At 37.7% G+C, this 21,792-nt stretch overlaps 1 protein-coding gene across 2 annotated transcripts in view; it reads left to right on the forward strand.

The window, feature by feature from the left end:
• The window catches only part of LTN1 (listerin E3 ubiquitin protein ligase 1), a 72,766-nt gene that overhangs the window by 34,445 nt on the left and 16,529 nt on the right, over positions 1-21,792 (forward strand). Inside the window, exons 14-25 of one of the 2 annotated variants that reach the window (XM_008267154.4) lie at positions 425-578; positions 1,355-1,499; positions 2,210-2,396; positions 5,088-5,247; positions 7,995-8,099; positions 11,868-12,010; positions 13,953-14,088; positions 14,617-14,761; positions 15,930-16,143; positions 16,928-17,165; positions 17,493-17,567; positions 19,174-19,360. In XM_008267154.4, the coding sequence (XP_008265376.3) occupies positions 425-578; positions 1,355-1,499; positions 2,210-2,396; positions 5,088-5,247; positions 7,995-8,099; positions 11,868-12,010; positions 13,953-14,088; positions 14,617-14,761; positions 15,930-16,143; positions 16,928-17,165; positions 17,493-17,567; positions 19,174-19,360 (1,889 nt within the window). The remainder of the gene's footprint in view (positions 1-424; positions 579-1,354; positions 1,500-2,209; positions 2,397-5,087; positions 5,248-7,994; positions 8,100-11,867; positions 12,011-13,952; positions 14,089-14,616; positions 14,762-15,929; positions 16,144-16,927; positions 17,166-17,492; positions 17,568-19,173; positions 19,361-21,792) is intronic. The other variant, XM_008267153.4, reaches the window with a different exon arrangement.

A 21,792-nucleotide genomic window follows, 5' to 3' on the forward strand; every position in this document is an offset into this window, starting at 1 on the left:
AGGTGTAGGGACCTAAGCACTTGGGCCATCCTCTACTGCTTTCCCAGTCCATAAAAGAGAGCTGGATCAGAAGTGGAGCAGTTGGGACTTGAACTGGCGCCCATTTGGGATGCTAGCCCTGCAGGTGGCGGCTTTACCCGCTACGCCACAGCACTGGCCCCAATATTTATTTTTATATCTCCAAAGGAACAACTTTTTTATAGAGATGTTTACAGCAGAAAAAATAAAAGTTTACCATTTAACATTTATGTAACTGAAGGTCACTTGTATTATGGGTGTTATGACACTTTTGGTAATTAAAGTTTAATTTTATGTTTTCTTTTTAAAATGGTTTCTTGAATCAAATCTATAATAAATTCTTTCAGATATTTTGTAACAAAGTTAATTCAGTGAGTAAAAATTTCTGTTGATATCTTGAATTTAGATTTTCTTATTAGTAAACTGAAAAATACTTGGCTCTCTGGCGTAAATTTATTGGTCCATCATATTGGCAGTACATATAAGCAGAGTACCTTCCTACGTCTGTCTGCTCTGTGGCTGAAGAATCAAGTTCAGTCTTCATCTTTGGATATCACAAGGTAACCTTTTTTGTGTTCAGTTGTACAGTGTCTCTTATATTTGATTACTGTCCATAAACAAGATCTCTTGATTACTGTGTATACCTTAGAAAAATTATTTGTTAATAGAAGAAATCTATAGGACTCTAAGAGAAGATAGAAATTTTTCAAAATATATATTAATGATCACTCAGGTAAACTGACAATTAGTTGAGGAATGATTTGTTATAATGCATCTGCAAGACTCAATTTGGAGTCAGTGATGTGATGCTGGTACTGTCCTGTGTAGTAGGGTGGTGTGGCATTTTAGCCATAACCTCTCATACTGTTTGTTCTTGGTTGGTGGGACACGTAGTCTCTATTTCAAACTGTTGAAAATATATTGTAGATACAAATACAAATACAAATCCAAGTAATACAAGAGAAAACAGAGAATGTATACAGAAGCAATTGGGGTTGGGTCAAAGAATTATGCTCTTTTCAGGGAATAAGATAGCTATAGTTTAGAAATACCTGCTTTGAAATAGGTCAGGTCCCCTTCATTCTGAGATAGAAGCAGCACTTCATTTCAAACCATAAATGTTGGATTAAGCCTCCAGCTGGACTGTGAGTGTGTGTATATGTATGTGTGTGTGTGTGTGTGTGTGTGTGTGTCCATGTCCCAGGGGATCACTTTTATTTTGATGTCTTTTTTGTTCAGAAAGTTATTATCTGTTATAAGATATTTCATATGTGCCAGGATTCTCAAACTGGTCATAGCATAACTACAACAGTTAAGTTCTTTGCATTATTTTCAGTCTTCAAGTCCTCTTGTCTGCTGTTGAAGATTTGCTAATTACATTTCTAGAGAGTGAAGATACTTGTCTTCTGGGAGATTATATTGCAAGTGTAATGCCAGCCAGCAGTGAATGGGAAAAGATGAGACAATCTCTTCCTATTCAGGTATGTTTGAGGTTAGTGAGTGAGTATCTCATTCTGATTTTATACAATCTTGAATATTTTAATTTTCTTCTGGAAAAAAAATTAAGGGAAATGAGTATCTCTCTTTGCCTTTATGTCTTGTAGCCTCACAAATTGCATGATTGCTGTTTGTAAGATGTTTGACTGTGGACATAGCTATGGTACAAAAATGAAGAAGGCTTAAGGGGTCCTTAGGAAGTTCTACTTATTTATTTTCCTTAAGGAGGTTTTTTTTTTTTTTTTTTTTTTAAGATTTATTTATTTATGTGAGAGGCAGAGAGAGAGAAAGAGAGTTTTCCATCTGCTGGTTTACTCCTCAAATGGCTGCAACAGCCAGAGCTGGGACAATCCAAAGCCAGGAGCTAGGAGCCGGGAGCCAGGAACCTCTTCTGGGTCTCCCATGTGGGTTTCGTGGCCCAAGCACTTAGGCCATCTTTCACTGCTTTCCCAGGCCATAAAGAGAGCTGGATCGGAAGAGGAGCAGCCGGGACTTGAACCGGCACCCATATGGGATAGTGGCACTGGGAGCATTGGCCCCTCCTTAGGGAGGGGTCCCTTAGGGATGATTCCCTCTAATAGAAAAACTTAGAAGTATTATAATGACTTCATTTTTGTCCCCTGTCTGAATTTTGTTTCTAGTAAATAATGTACAATAATGCTTTTATATATAATTTAATGTATTCTTTTTACAGTGGTTACATAGACCTCTTTTAGAGGGAAGACTGAGTTTGAATTATGAGTGTTTCAAGACAGATTTTAAGGAACAAGATACAAAGACACTTCCCAGCCATTTGTGTACTTCAGCATTATTGAGCAAAATGATCTTAGTTGCATTGAAAAAGAAAATAGTCCTTGAAAATAATGAGCTTGAGGAAATAAGTAAGTATACATGAACATTCATATGTAATAATTTTCTTTATACTGTAAGTCTTTAAGAGTCTTCAGTTTCCTATTGATTAAGGTTGATTAAGTGAGAACAGTTTAATTGCAAATCAGATGGGAACATACTGCAATTACTTCATAAGATTGTTATCTATAGAGGGTAATTTTATATGAAATCAGTTACTCAAATTGTTATGATATCAAATATAAGCACCTACCCTAAGGAAAATGGGAAGTGAAGCTTTGGTGTTTTATCAAGGATTATGAATTTTGCTTGATTTTTGAACCTCGTACCTTTATATTCAGCAGGCTGTAATGTTTACCTGGCAATTAGAGGTTCAAATATTACATCCCAGAAGGACTTATAACTTCAGCACATTTCTTCGTTTTGGGACATGGCTTAGAATTGTAGATAGTGGTCTAACTTAAGTTCTCTGTCAGTTTTGTTTGCTGTAACACAGTTACTATTAGAGAACAATGAATGCTCTGGGAAAAAGCTGAAACACTAAAATATCTTTCTAGGTGAGCCAGCTGCTTATTTAATGCTAAGAAAATAAGCCTATAGTTTATATTGCTCAGAGTAAATGTGTCAAAACATAAAACTGGAAATTAAAGAGTTTTTGTAAAAATTTACTTTTCTTGTGTTGCTAATCAGAAATTGGTGGTCATTTTTTTTTCCTCATTAGCCTTTAATAGTTAGATATTAGTTGATTGGGTTACATAGCTTGAAGGAAAGGAATAGGGGCTGGTGTTGTGGCATATTGGATAAAGCCACTGCTTGTAACACTGGCATCCCGTTTGGGTGCTATATTGAATCCTGGCTGCTCCACTTTGATCCAGCTCCCTGCTCATGTGCTTGGGAAAGCAGTGGAGAATGGCCCAGTGTTTGGGCCATTATAACTCTGTAGGGGACCCTGATGAAGCTTCTGGCTCCTGGCTTTGGCCTGGCCCAGCCCTGCCCATAGCAGCCACTGAGGAGTGAACCAGCAGGTTGAAGATCTCTGTCTTTTCCTTTCTCTGTAGCTCTTTCAAACAAACAAAGAAACAAACAAAAAAAAAAAAAAAAAAAAAAAAAAAAAGAAAGAAAGAAAGAAAGAAAAGAATAAAAGGAAAGGCATACATTTTGAATCAGATCTCAAGGCTTCTGACTCCACAATCTGTGCACTGTTTTATAAAAGAGAGTTCGAAGTATTTATGTATTAGAAACCTATGATGGCTAGGTTTTATAATAGACATTAAGTTAGTTAATTCTCTTAACAGTCCTGTGAGATGGTTTGTGGTATCCTAATTAATAACCAAATATATAGCTTGAGGTAGACACAGATTTGAATCCAGAAGAGTCCAGCCAAGGCCCATGTCCCAGCTGTCTCATGCTGTCTCCCACATCCTACCACATGGGTGTAAAGTTATAATCCCAGTTGGGCCCTTTATTTGTTTTCTCTGATGCAACTTATTGCCACCTGTGCCAAAATAGTAAGAAGATTCTTTCATTGTCTCCAGTGTTTAGGTCCCTGTTGTATTCTTGACTAATTAGAGAGTACCAAGTAAGACTTGGGAGAGGAATGATATTTTGTACAAGACATGTATTCTCAGTTTTCATTATACTTGAACATGTTTTTGTTTAAGATTTATTTATTTACTTGAAAGGCAGAGTTATACAGTGAGAAGGAGAGACACAGAGAGGTATCTTCTATATTTTAGCCCCACTCCCCAAATGGCTGCAACAATCAGGGCCAGGCGAGGATGAAGCCATGAACCAGGAGCTTCATCCAGGAATCCGCATGGGTACAGGGGCCCAAGTACTTGTACCATCCTTTGCTGCTTTCCCAGCCACATTACCAGGGAGCAGGATTGGAAGTAGAGGAGCTGAGAGCTGAGATTGGAACTGGTGCCCATATGGGATGCTGATGTTACTGGCCTAACCTGCTATGCCATAGTGCTGGCTTCATACTTGAACATCTTTTCTTTTCTTTTCTTTTCTTTTCTTTTCTTTTCTTTTCTTTTCTTTTCTTTTCTTTTCTTTTCTCTTCTCTTCTCTTCTCTTCTCTTCTCTTCTCTTCTCTTCTCTTCTCTTCTCTTCTCTTCTCTTTTCTTTTTTCTTTTCTTTTCTTCCCTCCCCTCCCCCCCTCCCCTCCCCTCCCCTCCCCTCCCCTCCCCTCCCCTCCCCTTCCCTTCCCTTCCCTTCCCTTTCCTTTCTTTTCTTTTCTTTTTTCTTGTCTGTCTTTTTTTTAAATTTATTTGACAGGTAGAGTTATAGACAGAGAGAGAGACAGAGAGAAAGGTCTTCCTTCCATTGTTTCACTCCCCAAATGACCGCTACGGCCGGTGCTGCTCTGATCCGAAGCCAGGAGCCAGGTGCTTCCTCCTGGTCTCCCATGCGGGTGCAGGGGCCCAAGCACATGGGCCATCTTCCACTGCCCTCCTGGGCCACAGCAGAGAGCTGGACTGGAAGAGGAGCAACCGGAACTAGAACCAGGCGCCTACATGGGATGCTGGCACTGCAGGCGGAGGATTAACCAAGTTAGCCACAGTGCCGGCCCCCATACTTGAACATCTTAAAGCTGATTTGAAAATCATTTCATAGATACTTTGAGATGAGTGATTGTAGCAGTGTTAGAAAATGGGACAGGGAAGTGAAAATGATTTCTTCACAAAGTACACTCGATAATGTGATGCTATTACTATTAGTTGCAGAACTGCTCTATTCACTGCAGTGGTGTGAAGAACTAGACAATCTACCTGATTTTCTAACTGGGTTTTGTGAAATGCTTCAAAAAATGAGTATTACATTTGACAACTTACGTGTTTTTGGTAATACTTCTGGCCTTTTGCAGCTGTTATTTAACAGGTAAGAATCCCTTTCAGTTTCTGTATTTTATATGACTGTTTTACTTATGTCTGGCTTTGTCCTCTGTGTAAGCTTACTTCATGCTCTATTTCAATCATAGAGTGGTTCTGAATATTCCCTATTTAAATTTAGGGATATTAAATCCTTGATTTATTATTCCAGGAGAGATATTTGGACTTTGCTTGTAGTATTAAATCCATAAATACTTTTAAGGGCCAAATAACAATGAAAGAAATAGAAGCCTGTAGAAGTTTTTTGTTTTTGTTTGTTTGTTTGTTTGTTTTTTTGACAGGCAGAGTGGGAGAGAGAGACAGAGAGAAAGGTCTTCCTTTGCCGTTGGTTCACCCTCCAGTGGCGGCCGTGGCCGGCGCACCGCACTAATCCGAAGGCAGGAGCCAGGTACTTATCCTGGTCTCCCATGCGGGTGCAGGGCCCAAGCACTTGGGCCATCCTCCACTGCACTCCCGGGCCACAGCAGAGAGCTGGCCTGGAAGAGGGGCAACTGGGACAGAATCCGGCGCCCCGACTGGGACTAGAACCCGGTGTGCCAGCGCCGCAAGGTGGTGGATTAGCCTAGTGAGCCGCGGCGCCAGCCTAGAAGTTGTTTTAATTTGTAGTATGTGACCTATTGTCTTCCTGCTCTCATATGTTGTTTTTTTATATATATATATATATATATTTTAATTTATTTAATGAACATAAATTTCCAAAGTACAGTTCATGGATTACAATAGCTTCCCCCCCATAACTTCCCTCCCACCCACAACACTCCCCTCTCCCACTCCCTCTCCCCTTCCATTCACATCAAGATTAATTTTCAATTATCTTTATATACAGATCAATTTAGCATATATTAAGTGAAGATTTCCACAGTTTACACCCACACAGAAACACAAAGTGTAAAATACTATTTGAGTACTTGTTATAGCATTAACTAAACACCTAAGAGTAATTGTGTATTAATTACAGAGTTCAACCAATAGTTTTAAGTAGAACATAAAAAAATACTAAAAGGGTAAAGTATTAAGTTCTTTTTTTTTGTTTGTTGTATAGTTTTTTTTTTATTTAATAAATGTGAATTTACAAAGTGCAACTTGAGTATTGTTGTGGCTTCCCCCCCAAACCTCCCTCCCTCCCGTGGCCCTCCCCTCTCCCACTCCCTCTCCCCTCCTGCCCTTCATCGAGTTTCATTTTCAATTACCTTCATATACTGAAGATAACTTAGTATATACTAAGCAAGGATTTCAACAGGCTGTACTCACACAACCACACAAGGTATAGGGTATTGTTCAACTAGTAATGTTGTTTTTAAGTTTCATAGTAAAACACATTAAGGACAGAGATCCTACGTGGAGAGCATGTACTCAGTGACTCCCGTCGTTGATTAACAATTGGCACTCTTATTTATGACGTCAGCAATCACCCGAGACTCTTGCTATGAGCTGTCTAGGCTATGGAAGCCCCTTGAGTTCACCGACTCTGAACTTGTTTAGTCAAGGCCGTATCACAGTGGAGGTTCCTTCCTCCCTTCAGAGGAAAGGCGCCTCTCTCCTTGATGGCCTGTTCCTTCTGCTGGGGTCTTGTTCACCAGGATCTTTCATTTAGATTGTTTTTTGCCACCGTGTTATGGCTTTCCATGCTTGTGAGACTCTTATGGACTTTTTAGCCAGATCATATGTTGTTAAAAGTTATATGTTGTTAAAAGTTGTCTTAGTATTGTTCTTTAAAAATCTATTTATTTTAAAGTCCATGCTCTGATTCACTCCCTGAGTGCCCGTAACAGCCAGAGCTAGGCCAAGCCAAAGCCAGACTCCTGTAACTGAGTCTGAGTCTCTCACATGAGTGGCAAGGACTCAAATACTTGGGCCATCACCAGTTACCTCCCAGGGTGTACATTAGCAGGGAGCTAGAATTGAGAGTAGAGCTGAGATTTGAATCCAGGCACTCTGATATGGGATGGGGATGTTCTAAGTTGAACTTTTAAAAAAAATTTATTTATTTATTTATTTGAAAGGCAGAGTTACAGAGGGGCAGAGATAGAATGAGAGAGATCTGCCACCTGTTGGTTCGCTCCCCAAATGGTTGCAATGGCCAGAGATGGGCCAATCTGAAGCCAGGAGCCGGGAGCCAGGAGCTTCTTTTTGTGTTTCCCACGTGGGAGCAGGGGCCCAAGGAGTTGGACCATCTTCTACTGCTTTCCCAAGCCATAGCAGAGTGCTGGATCGGAAGTGGAGTAGCCAGGACTTGAACTGGTGCCCTTACAGGATGTTGACACTGCAGGAAGCAGCTTTAACTGCTAAGCCTCAGTGCTGGCCCCCTCGCATATGTTTTGAGCCTGCTTTGCAGTATTGGGACCCAAGTTTCTCCTCTAGTCCCACTCCACATTTTGACACAACTTTCCTCAGAGAAGGGTAGTACCCCTTAGTTCTTCAATTGACACAAACCTGGGTCTCCTCTGGGAGCTATCCTTTTCCCAGCTGTAGCCTCTGGTCTTCAAGCCTAATCTTTGTTATCGCTCTATTGAAACTTAACAGACTTAGGGATTGCCTTAGAAGGAGTACTCAGTTCCAGTTGTGAAGAATATTGAAAGCCTAAACTCCCAGTTCTTTGGGTAACTAATAGCAGTTGCCTGTTACAAAGCCTTGGGGAATTGATGCCCTCAGAAGGCAATTTATTTAATTTTACAAAGATTTGAAAAAACTTAAATATGCATTCAGAATGTAATATAACTTTTTTCTCTTTTTTAGGTCCAGAGAAAATGGCACACTTTGGTCTCTTATTATTGCTAAGTTGATCCTTTCCCGAAGCATTTCATCTGAAGAAGTAAAACCATATTATAAGAGAAAAGAAGGGTATCCTTATTTCAAAAGTTTTTACTTTTTACTTTTTTTATTATTTATCATCTTTATACTCCCCAATTAATGAGCAATCTCTAGTGAAGGAAATGAAGAATTAAAGGAAATGAAAAGTAAAGACTTTAAAATATCTTAAATTGCTTTAGATTAAGGGCATACCTTTTTTTAAATAAGCATTTTTTATTTTCTAATATGTACTGTGGCATTCTGCACTTGTTTTAAACAAATAACATTTCATAAACTTACTCTCTTTTCCTTAGAAATCTTCCTGGTAAAAATCTTTTCCCCCTTTCCAACACCCTCTACCACTTTATTTGCTGTATAGAAGTAGTTGGGAAAGTCACTTACTACCCTTGTCTTAAACAAGGATCATCCTGTTGAAGAATGTTCTACAACTACAATAAATATGTATTTAAGATAAAGTAAAATGTACATTTAAATTTGTACTTAGCTGAGTTACCAAGAAATGTTTTGAACTTACTGATAAACCAAGAGAAATTTTTGAAGTTATGTACATATATCTATTTTGTCTAACTGTTGTACAATATCATAACAAAGAAACTGGCGTTGATTATAATCAATCTGTTGACCAGATTTATATTTACCAATATGTGCTGAGTCCGTGTATGTCACATGTAAGACTACCACAGCCCAAGTAATAGAATAGTTTCATTATAAGAATCCCTTGTGTGTAACCTCAGCCAACTCCTTCCTGTTATTCTAATCTCTTATAAATATATTATTTGAGATATTATATAAATGGAATCATATAGTATGTAGACTTTTGTTCAGCATAATTTTTAAAATTTCTGATGATAAAGGTAACATGGAATTAACTAAAGAATTACTTGAACTAATTACTAATGAGATGGATATATAGTTGACATACCAAAACCAATAATGTTCTAATTCACTAATAATCAATTAAGAATGAAAATGAAAATTTTATATTTATAATTGCAGCAAAATTATAAATACCTAGAAATAAATTTGGCAAAAAAATTGCAATTATATAACTTCTAATAAAGATTACAAAATAAGATGGGAAGATACACTGTAAAAATGATTGTATCAATTTATACTTTCAATGCAGTCTCAGTCAATTTGTATTATAAACATAGTATACATTTAGAGGAAAATATGCCCAAGAAATCCAGGAAATCTTTGAAAGAAAACCATGAAAAGTATTTAATCCTACCAAATATAAAATGTGCTATTACAATAATTAAGCAATATAAAACCAAATAGATCAGTAGATCAAAATTATAGACCTCAAAAACTGTCCACGTAACTTAGATTATATAATGTTTTTAATACAGAATAAATGAGGTGAATCAATAATAAGTATTGGTAGGATAATTGGACATATATTTGGAAAAAATTGCAAGATCCCTAAGTTATGTTATCACAAAAATACAATTTAGATAAAAGCAAAGTATAAAAAATAGGTATATAAAAATATTAGGGGAAAATAAGGGACTCTGTTAAAAGGTGACTTAGAGAAGACCTTCTTAAACAAAGTACAAAACCCAAATCCATAAAGTAAAAGATAGATATTTGATTGTGTGAAAATGAAAAATTCTATGCCTAAATTTCTTTCAGTGGATCAAAAGATAAATAAAAAATGTGGAATAGTATTCACCTTTAAAAAGAAATTTTTTTTTGACAGGCAGAGTTAGAGAGAGAGAGAGAGAGAGAGACAGAAAGGTCTTCCTTCCGTTGGTTCACCCCCAAAATGGCCACTACAGCTGGTGTGCAGTGCCGATCTGAAGCCAGGAGCCAGGTGCTTCTCCTGGTCTCCCATGTGGGTGCAGGGCCCAAGCACTTGGGCCATCCTCCACTGCCTTCCCGGGCCACAGCAGAGAGCTGGACTAGAAGAGGAGCAACTGGGACAGAATCTGGCGCCCCAGCCGGGACTAGAACCTGGGGTGCCGGCTCACAGGCAGAGGATTAGCCAAGTGAGCCGCGGCGCTGGCCTAAAAAGAAATTTCTGACACATGCTGCTGTATGGATGATCCTTGAAGATCTTATGCTGAGTGATATTATATATCAGTCACAAAGAGACATACACTGTTTGATTCCACTAATAGAAATGGCTCAGAATAGTTGAATTCACAGAGACAGCACAAGAATGGTGATTTCCAGAACTGGGGAAGAGGAGAATAGAAAATTTTTATTTAGTAAGTATAGTTTCAGACACATCAACCAGAGCTGGATTGGAAGCTGAGTAGGTGGGACTCAAACCAGCACTCAAATAAGGAATACTAGATTGTGAGTTTCAGTTTAATCCTCTGTGCCACAATGCTGGTCCCTGAATGAAAATTTCTGTATGACAAATATATTATGAACAAAGATTATAAGGACAGATGATAAAATGAGAGATACATTTGCAAATTAATAAGAAATATCTGTAATATGTCAATAGCTCCTATAAATAATTTAAAAAGCATTTAAATTGAAAAATATTTCAAGGACTTGAACATGTAATTCATAGATGAAATGGTCAAAGGTATTTCAATTAAAGATGTGAAATATTAAAGCATTTGCTTTATTGATAATGGCCAAAGATTAAATTAAAACTAGCACATTTTCCTGTGGTATTGCCAATAATGAAAAAGATTTATTAAGTATGCAGCAAGTCACACTTAAATTTTTTGGTGAATGTATAAATTGATTATGCCTTTTCAGAAAGTAATCTGAAACTATCTGAATATAATGCATTCAAATCCTTTCATCTTATAGTTTCACTTCTGAGAATCTGGCCTTTTAAAGAGATCTTTGCACACATGTAAAATAATATCTGCTCAAGGGCATTTATTGCAGCATTATTTGTAAGCGCAAAATATAAGGGGGAGGGGATTTTCCTAAATGTCCATTCATAGGAAAATAGTTGAATTGTGAATATCCACAGTATGGACTGTTAAGTGGATTTTTTTATGCTTTTATTATGTGTCTTTAAAGTAGAATGATTTATACCTATGTGTCTCATATAGAAAGATCTATAAAATATACAAGTGGTAAATCATAGAATGGAATATATATGATCCTATTTATGTATATAATATATACTATGTATACATATTAATGGACCTATATTAATATCAGTTCAAAAATATGTACAATTGGTAGTTTAAATTGAATCACTTGAGAGAACACACTCATGTATTGCTAGTAAAGTTTTAAAAATCATACCTAGAGGAGGACGCTGTGTGTTGTGGCACAGCAGGATAAGCTGCTGCTTACAATGCCCATATCCCTTATCAGAGTGCTGGTTTGAGTCCTGGCTACTTCACTTCTGATGCAGCTGTCTGCTAATGTGTCTAAAAAGCAGTAGTTAGTGTCTCAAGTACTTGAGCTCCTGCCACCTATGTGGAATATCTGGGTGGAGTTCCTGGCTCCTGGCTTCAGTCTGGCTCAACCCTGGATATTGCAGCCATTTGGAGAGTGAACCAGTAGATGGAAGATCTTTCTCTCTCTGTGTCTGTCACTGTCACTCTGCCTTTTTAAATAAGTAAATCTTGAAAGAAACAATTATGTATAGTCAAAAGTTCTGCATACTTATTTTAAAAATTAGAAATATGTAGAAAAAGTAACAAAAAATTGGCTAGGATCAGCAGTTATCAATCTCTTATCACAGTTTATTTTCTTCGATACCATTATTTCATATAGTGGAATTATTAATCTTTTGAGTAATCTGAATAAAAATAATTTGAAAGAATAGCTACATATTTAGAATAAATGTACTTCTTATTTTTCTTTAAACAGTTTTTTCCCACTAACAGAAGGTAATTTGCATACCATTCAAAGTCTGTGTCCATTTTTGTCAAAAGAAGATAAAAAAGAATTCAGCGCTCAATGTATCCCTGCTCTTTTGGGCTGGACTAAAGAAGATCTTTGCAGTATTGATGGTTAGTTCACCGACAATCAGAATCTCATAAATTTAATCATTGTTTTGGGTGAAGGTATTATAGAACCAAATATAGCAGAAATAAATTGAATTACAGCTGATTGATTCTTAGTTTATGCTTTGCTTGTGTGATAAATTTACAATCATTAAGATACTTCTCTCTGGAAGAGTGGCTGTTCCTATTTTGTAGTACAGACATGTTACAGACTTAAGGGAGGATTGATACCCATGAATACCCTTTGATCATTTATTTTCTATTTAAGGGTCTTCTAAATGTTCATGAAAAAATTATATTAAGAGAAGTTTTATTGGGGTGGACCATTGGGCACAGCAGTTAGGATGCTGCTTAGGATGCCTGCATTCCATATCTGAGTGCCTGGGTTCAAATCCTACCTTGATTCTTGATGTCTGTGCACTGTGAGAAGCAGCAGATGATACAGCTCAAGTGCTTGGAACTCTACCACTCAGGTGGGAGACCTAAACTGAGCTCGAGGCTTTTGGCTTTAATCTGTTCCAGCTCAGAGGGTTGTGGGCATTTGGGAAGTGAGCCCATGGGTGGAAAAGATCCTGTATATCCCTGTCTCCCTGCCTTTCAAATAATAAAAAAAGATATGTTTATTTTTATGCAAAATATATTAGAAGTCTGTGCAGTTTTTTATTAGCATGTATTTTCCATGAACTTTTTGAAGACCCCTTATATAACTATTTCAGCTATGCTTCATTGCTCTCTGCTCAACCATTGATAAAGGCAAAAAAAGGAATAACTTTCATTGTATTTGAAACTTTTTTGAGCACTCATATTAGTTCATTTGTTTATTAATCTAAATAACATGAACACTTGCCAAATGAAAGTTCTTATTGTAGAGAGGACAGATGTAATAAAGTTATATCAAGTGATATCTGATGGAACAAAATGATGTTCCTTGTGTAGAAATGACAGAAAGGAAGGAGTTTCTACTCTGCTTTGGGGGTGTCCAAAATGGCCTCACAGAGAAATAGAAAGACATATTTCACCTGAGTGTTAAAGAATAAATAATTTTCCATGTGGACATAATTGAGAAAGGGCAGTCCAGATACACAAAAACTTACAAGGGTTCAGATAATTCAGTTTGGCTGGCATTTAAGGTAGACCATTAGAGACAGAGGGTGTTGAAGATGGCTTATGTGAAATCTTAGGGAATCTAAGGAGACCAGAGTTACTGGATACTTCAGTATATGCTAGTATCAGTCTGTCTTTAAACTTTTCAGTCTAGAGCTGTGCTGTTTTGATTGTTTTTATTTGGGAGGTAAGTATGCTCAATATGTTCTTTACTTAAGAAACCGAAAGAGAAAAGACAGCATGGATTTGTATAAAACACAGAATCATTCACTCACTACCCCCCTCACTTCCCTTATTCTTTGTGGCATACTGGGTTTGGAAACAAGGTCTGTGCTCAGTGGAACTTACAAGGTCATTTGTTGACTCTTTCATCTGAGCCTTTTTTAAAGTTCTTAACCTGAACCTGGCCAGCGCCGCGGCTCAATAGGCTAATCCTCCGCCTTGCGGCGCCGGCACACCGGGTTCTAGTCCCGGTCGGGGCGCCGGATTCTGTCCCGGTTGCCCCTCTTCCAGGCCAGCTCTCTGCTGTGGCCCGGGAGTGCAGTGGAGGATGGCCCAAGTGCTTGGGCCCTGCACCCCATGGGAGACCAGGAGAGGTACCTGGCTCTTGCCATCGGATCAGCGCGGTGCGGCGGCCATTGGAGGGTGAACCAACGGCAAAAGGAAGACCTTTCTCTCTGTCTCTCTCTCTCTCACTGTCCACTCTGCCTGTCAAAAAAAAAAAAAAAGTTCTTAACCTGGACACTTCTTAAGAAAGTTTTTGACAGAGCGGAAGAAGCTCTTTTTTATGGTAACAGTGTACTTTAAAAATTTTTTAAATTTTTGATTTTGAATTTTATTTTAGGAGGTTTTGGACATCTTGCCATTTTCAATTCTTGTCTGCAGACCAGAAGCATAGATGATGGAGAGTTATTACATGGAATATTAAAAATCATAATATCCTGGAAGAAAGAGCATGAAGATATTTTTCTTTTCAGTTGGTGAGTGATACTTTGTACTGTGTCCCCTGCTCTCCTCAGTTACAATGTGGATCCAGATTATAAATCCTGTAGTTACAGTTTTGTGTACTGTAATGGGATGGATGTTTAAGTCCGTCATTTATGAGTAAATAAGATTGTAAATAGGGGCAAGGTGTTGTGGCGTGGTGATTTAAGCCGCTGCTTGTAACATCCATGTCCCATCAGAGTGCTGGTGCAAGTTATTCCATGCTTGTCATGCAGTTTCATGCTAATGTACCTGGGATGCAGCAAATAATGGCCCAAGTACTTGGGTTCCTGCTGCCCATGTGGGTGATCGAGGAGTTGCTGACTCCTGACTTCAGCTTGGCCTAGCCTTGGTTGTGGACATTTGAAGAGTGAACTAGTAGATGGAAAATCTCTGTCTCTTTCATGCTGCCTTTCAAAATTAATTAATTAAAATTTGTAAATGGGATAATTTCTAATTGAATGTCAGTATAATTCTTTAATGCATTTTGATTTCTTGTTATTTTGTTTTTGTCTTTATCACAGTAATCTATCAGATGCAAGTCCAGAGGTACTGGGTGTAAATATAGAAATAATTCGGTTCCTTTCCCTATTTCTGAAATACTGCTCATCTCCTTTGGCAGAGAGTGAATGGGACTTCATTATGTGTTCCATGTTGGCTTGGTTGGAGGTAAAGTCACTTGCTATGTTTTCATCTCTGTTGGGTCTTCGTGGGTACCTGTTTATTAATTGTATTCAATTTAACAATTGTATTAGTTCCTTTGTAAGCATTTAGAGCAGTATAGATATTTTCCCCACCAGCTACTATTTGACAGACCATAAAATTATGGTGGTTTAATGACTACCTGCACTATTCAACTGTTATTAAAAATGTGTCCATAAACTTATTTTAATACAATATTTGCAAATTGGCTCTTTCAGATTGTATCTTTTCAAAATTACAATTTTTGTTGTTGTTGTCTTTTTTTATGTTGTAATTAAATTATTGCCAGAATGGAGCATTAAAGCTGAGAGATTCAGAAAGATTTATTACAAAACTTGTAGGCTGAGGCAAGTCAGGTTCAATTGGTTTGACTCATAGTTTTGCCTGTTAATTAGCTGTATGACTTAGACTTTGTCCTATTTGACCTTCAGGTTCTTTATTTTACTTTATTTTTTTTTAAAGATTTATTTTCATTTATTTGAAAGAGTTACAGAGAGAGGTAGAGACAGAGAGAGAGGTTTTCCTTCCCCTTGTGGACTCCCCAAATAGCCGCAACAGCCAAAGCTGAATCGATCCAAAGTCAGGAGCCAGGAGCTTCTTCCAGGTCTTCCACGTGCATGCAGGGGCCCAAGGACTTGGGCCATCTTCTGCTGCTTTCCCATGCCATAGCAGAGAGCCGGATCTGAAGAGGAGCAGCTGGGACTTGAACCAGCACCCATATGGGATGTTGGCACTTCAGGCTGGGGCTTTAACTTGCTATGCCACAGTACCTGCCCCAGGTTCTTTTAATGATAAAGTACAACTTGTAGGTAGCTGATAAGATTAGGAATGTTTTTAGTGTGTCTGACTTGGTAAATTATAGATGATAAAGTTTCTTTCATAGTTTAGAAATAAAAAAGGAATTTTGGAATAAATTGTTAACTGTTGATTCTAATTCGTAGTATTTAATTTTTACTCAGCTTTCTATCAATTATCTTGGTATGTAAAATGTATACATCCTTCCTGAGATTTTATACTTCAATGGCTTTTTTATTTTAAAATCATGGAAATGAAAGAGGGTTTTCTCTTTATTGCCTTTATCTATAGTATTCTGATTAATGTCTGCATACCTATTTCATATTTGTTATTTCTTTAGACAACAAATGAGAATCAGGCATTGTACTCTCTGCCACTTGTCCAACTGTTTGCCTGCGTCAGCTGTGATTTGGCCTGTGATCTCAGTGCTTTTTTTGATTCCACAACTCTGGATACCACTGGCAACCTTCCTGTAAATCTAATCAGTGAATGGAAAGAATTTTTTTCCCGAGGCATCCACAGTTTGTTTTTACCTCTTTTGGTGACTGTTACAGGCAAGTGAAAAGGGGCATGGTAATGAGATTCATTAAAAATGCCTCATTAAAAGATTTAAAACAAAAACTTTGGTTCTTTAAATCAAACAATACTAAATAGTAAAAAAAGAGCCAGGAGAAAAAGTGTGGCATCGCAGAAGCATCATGTATGCTTCTCTTTTACAGATGAGAATTGAAAAATGGCAAGGTATCCAAGGCCATCATAAATTAAAATAATGAGGCTGGTGTTGTGGCATAGTGGGTAAAGCTGCTGCCTGTGATGCTGGCATCCCATGTGGGCACCAGCTCAAGTCCCTGCTGCTCCACTTCTGACCCAGCTCCCTGCTAATGGCCTGGGAAAGCAGCGGAAGATGCTGCCACCTACGTGGGAGACCTGGATGAAGTTTCTGGCTCCTGGCTTTGGCCTGGCCCAGCACTTGCCATCAAGGCCATCTGGGGAGTGAATCATCAGGTGGAATTCTCTCCCTGTAATTGTGACTTTCAAATAAATAAATCTTTTAAAAATAATAAATCAGATGACATGAGTATATTATGTAGAGGAACCTCTGTATTAAACAGTCATTCGCTGCCTTTTTAGAGGATGAGATGAAAGTCATGGGAATATATATAGTTGAGATGAACTGAAATATATATTCACTTAATATTTCTGGTTAGAACTCTCAAGTAACTTTATGTATAGCTTTCATTTCATTTTTGTAAAGGAGATACGATTGTGAGTCAGTGAAGTTATGTTATTGCTAACTTTATTTTGAGATCTGAGTGTGTCTTTCCTTTTTGTCACCAGAAGAAAACAAAGATATGTCTGAAACATCATTTCAGAATGCAATGCTGAAGCCCATGTGTGAAACATTAACGTATATCTCAAAGGATCAACTGTTGAGTCACAAACTTCCTGCAAGATTGGGTACTAGCCAAAAAACAAACTTACCAGAGTATCTCCAGACCGTGTTGAATACTTTGGTCCCATTACTCCTCTTCAGAGCTAGGCCTGTACAAATTGCTGTTTATCATATGTTGTACAAGTAAGCATTCTTCCCATTGAATCAGTGTTGCAGTGGTCTGAAAAATTAGGCTACATATTTAGTTTTTAATCTTTAATTAAAAATGTGTCAGAGTGAAAATATAAAGAGACCTGACTGTATTTAATAATACAAACCCAAGTTATTTGGTCTTTTAGGTCATTGTTCTCTGTATACAATTTGTATTTAGGTAATCCTGGCCATAAATATTTATTGCACAAAACATTCATTGAAAAATATGTTCATTAGGAAAAAAGTACTGGTCTTTCTGCTCTTAAATATTTAACAATGGTCAATTTAATATGAAATATTTATTATTCTGATTTTCAGATTGATGCCTGAATTGCCACAGTATGATCAAGATAATCTAAAGTCATATGGAGATGAAGAAGAAGAACCAGCCTTGTAAGGTTTTTGCTTTTTTTTTAAAATAATTTGGTTTATTAAATTCTCGTAATCCACTTCACTTGATAATCTTGAGAAGACTGAAGCGGTGCAGAAATTCTGAACAGATAGACCCTTTTTCAGTTATCTGAAAGATGTAAATGTAATACAGAGTTTATCTTATAATAGAAGATGTTACATATGACAAGTATTAAGGAAAAGGATAAGTAGCATGTTGGAGACCAGACAGGGCATGGGAGGCTGGGGCAATTAATGTACATAGACCTTCTATTATGAAAGAGACATTTAAACTGGACTTTTAATGTAATATTTTGGTAGGCAAAAAAGATAATATAAATTAAGGAAACACCATGTGCAAAATGCACTGAGGCTCATATGTTCAGGATGTACTCAAACAATGGGAAATATTTCTCATTTAATATTTTAAAATTTTTAATATCTTCCTTCACTGTAGTATAAGTTCTATGAATTTCTTGCTGCTGACCATATCCATAGCACCCAGGACAGTTGGTTTTTGACTGCAGACTCAGGAGCAGTACTCATTTGTTGAATAAAAGAATAAATGAACCAGCGTGTACAGAATAGGCAGAGTATAGCTGAAGATAAAACTGGAAGGTCTGGAGTTAAGGGAGCAGGGTAGTAAATGGCCTTACAGTGACATTTTCTAGGACATGGGGCATTAATTGGTAGAAGATGGGTTTTATTCACTGATTCTGGCAGTGGTGTAAAGCGTGAATTATGGAAAGAAGCAAGCATAGGTGAGAGGCAATTCCAGGAGATAAGTGGCAGTGCATGGAGAGAGTGTGGGAAGTGAAGGGATTTCAGAGCTGGTTTTACTAAGATCTAGTGACCACTTGTATGGGGTATAAAATAGAGAAGACTTGGTGTTTGAGACGGAGATGTTGCAGGCAGAAGTTGAAGAAAGCCTGTTTATGGGCTGGGGAAGGAAGCCACAAGGGAAGAAAGACCATAAAGGTAAAAGGAGAGAAGCAAACTAAAGTATCATAGAATACAACTCTGAAAGGAATAAACACTTTTTGAGAATCTTAGTTCAATAAAGAAGAAAATAAACTTATACTTTCATGAATTAATGTGAATTTTAATTTATTAGAAAGGGGTCATTGTATGATTTTTTTAAAAAGCAAGTAATTATTAGCTCATTCTGATTTGTAGTTTTGATTATAATAGTTCTTTTTATGCAATATTGCGAAGTAGACAATATGCAGTAAAATAGAAACAGGACCAAGTGTCTTTACTCATCTTTGTCTTTATAGAATGATAAAGTGTAGGTATCAGAAGCTCTGTGGGCTCTCCTGACTAGGCATTTGGCTTCTCTGGATATGTGGTTTTCTTTTCACCTGTAAAACAGAGTTGAAATAGATGTTTTCTCAAAGTGTCTTTTCTTGAAGTGCTAATAACATCCAGGTTCTATATTTTTATAACATCTTTCAGATTCTGCAGTGTCATTAAGTGAAACAAATTGGATCTGTAAAGGGGGTCTTCTCAATACTTTTTTGGAAAATTGAGAAAAAGTTTGCTGCAATGAGTAAAATTCATACATGTTGTCAATTTGTTGAAAATGTGGTGTTTCATCCTTCCTTCTCAGGTCACCACCAGCAGTGCTGATGTCTCTTCTTAGCAAACAAGAGGACTTACTAGAAAATGTTTTGGGGTGTATTCCTGTGGGACAGATAGTTACTATTAAGCCGTTGAGTGAAGACTTTTGTTATGTCCTGGGATACCTCCTCACTTGGAAATTAATACTTACTTTCTTTAAAGCCGCTTCATCTCAGGTAAATATTATGTGAAAACTTTTGAAAGTTTTATTGTAATGTGTTTCTCTGTTAATGTTCTAGTCTCTTCCTTCCCCACCTTTTGGATTAAAGGGGAAATGCCTTATAGATCAATGTAGTACTATTACTTCATCTCGGACATTCTGTTAATAAGCTTATTCCAGTTACTACTTCCTCACTCCTTCAAGCACATTTTTTAAAAATAGGGTTTTTTTTTTTTTTTTAAAGATTTATTTATTTATCCAGAAGAGTTAGAGAGAGAGAAGCAGATGCAGAGAGAGAGAGATCTTCATCTGTTAGTTCAACCCCAAATTACTGCAACGTCCAGGGCTGGGGCTATCTGACGCCAGGAATCAGGAGCTTCATCTCAGTCTCCCACCTGAGTGCAGGAGTCCAAGCCCAGGCACATTAGCAGGGAACTGGACTGGAAGTGGAGCAGCTGGGACTTGAACCAGGGCCAATATGAGATGCCGGAACCACAGGTCGCAGCTTTACCTGCTGTACCACAGCACTGGCCCCTCTCAACACATTTTTTTTTTTTTTTTTTTAAAGGATTTCTTTATTTGTTTAAAGGGCAGAGTTACAGAGAGGCAGAGAGAAAGGGAGAAGTCTTCCATCTGCTGTTTCATTCCCCAAATGGCCGCAGGGCCGGAGCTGGGCTGATCTGGAGGCAGGAATCAGGAGCTTCTTCCAGCTCTCCTATGTGGGTGTAGGGGCCCAAGGATTTGGGCCATCTTCTACCGCTTTCCCAGGCCATATCAGAGAGCTGGACCAGAAGCAGAGAGTCCAGGACTCAAGCTGGTGCCCACATGGGATGCAGGCACTGCAGGCGGTGGCTTTACCCACCCACTACACCACAGTGCTGGCCCCTCCAAACATATTTTTTACAAAAGTAATTAATCTGTGAAGTGTAACTTTTTTGTGTCTAACTGAATATAGTCACCAAGTCCTTTTGTTGCAGAAACTTATATCTTACATTCTCATAATAATTAAAAATAATTGTGTCTTGTGAATTTTGGAGGGCAGGAGCAAATCCTGACTCTTGTGAGGATTTCATTTGATAGATCAGTGGAGAGTTACCTTACTTGAAAATCAGTGTTCAGAGAAAGATTTAGGAAACATTACTGTGTAATTCCAAGTGCTTTGTCTAACTGATGAAAATAGCCTATCTGTCATAACAGTTTTGCCCAAATTATTCTAGCAGCCACTAGATGTCTCTCTTGCCTTTTGTTTAGAAAGACAGACATTGCCCAGAAAGAGACTGGAGATACCCCAGCTTTTCTTTCTTTTAGGGAGATCCCCACTTGAAAATCTCAACCCAGTTTTGGTTTAATTAGCCTGATAAAATGTGTGCTTCCTTAACCGGTCAATACAAAAAAAGACAGAGTTTCAGTTCATACTTAAAGTGTGATTAAAAATTTAAGACATTCATTTCCAATGTGGTTATGTTTTTGTTCATACCCATACAGTGGTGCAATTATATCAACCTATATAGTTTTGAATTTTATATATAAGGGTAAAATCAAATTACAGGTAACATTGATTTAGTTGTTAAATAGATTAATTTTATTTCTCTTCAGATCTGTCACTTTAAGTATGTTTGTGATGTAAAGCTGGTTTTATTGGTTGATTATGTATTTCAGGAGCTCCTTGTTGAACTTTTACATTTGTTTCTCAGAATATTGCTGATCACTAAAAAATTGTAGCAGTAGATTTAGGATTTTTGTGTAAGAATTCTTGTCATTCAGAAATTAGGGAAATAGATAGTCATCATCTTTTTCATTAGAGCCAGGATGGGGGCAGGGATGTAAAGATTTAAACATAGATCTGGCGCCGTGGCTCACTTGGTTAATCCTCTGCCTGCGGCACCGGCATCCCATATGGGCGCTGGGTTCTAGTCCCGGTTGCTTCTCTTCAAGTCCAGCTCTCTGCTGTGCCCAGGAGGGCAGTGGAGAATGGCCCAGGAGTTTTGGCACCCACACGGGAGACCAGGAGGAGGCACCTGGCTCCTGGTTTCAGATCAGCGTAGCGCCGGCTGTGGTGGCCATTTGGGGAGTGAACCAACGGAGGGAAGACCTTTCTCTCTGTCTCTCTCTCACTGTCTATGACTACCTGTCAAAAAAAAAAAAAAAAGATTTAAACACAACAGCATTTACTATTGAGCCTAAATTTTGAATTGAGCTGTGAACAGAAAAACTGGAATAACCCAGTAAATAATGTTAGTTAGGTAAGTCCTGAAATAAACCTTGAGTGTTTTTTAAAAACTTTAATCAGTCCTAAATTATGGACTATTTTTAACTGTTTTCAAAAAAACTCTTAGCAAATCAGATTGAGCCAGGAGCTAAACTGTGTACGTGTGTGTTTGTGAGAGTGAGCAAGTGCTTTTATTGAGATATATTTCACATATCTTAATATTTATTTAATGTATATAA

This window comes from Oryctolagus cuniculus, chromosome 4, assembly GCF_964237555.1.
Source record: "Oryctolagus cuniculus chromosome 4, mOryCun1.1, whole genome shotgun sequence".
In the NCBI taxonomy this organism is placed as follows: domain Eukaryota; kingdom Metazoa; phylum Chordata; class Mammalia; order Lagomorpha; family Leporidae; genus Oryctolagus; species Oryctolagus cuniculus.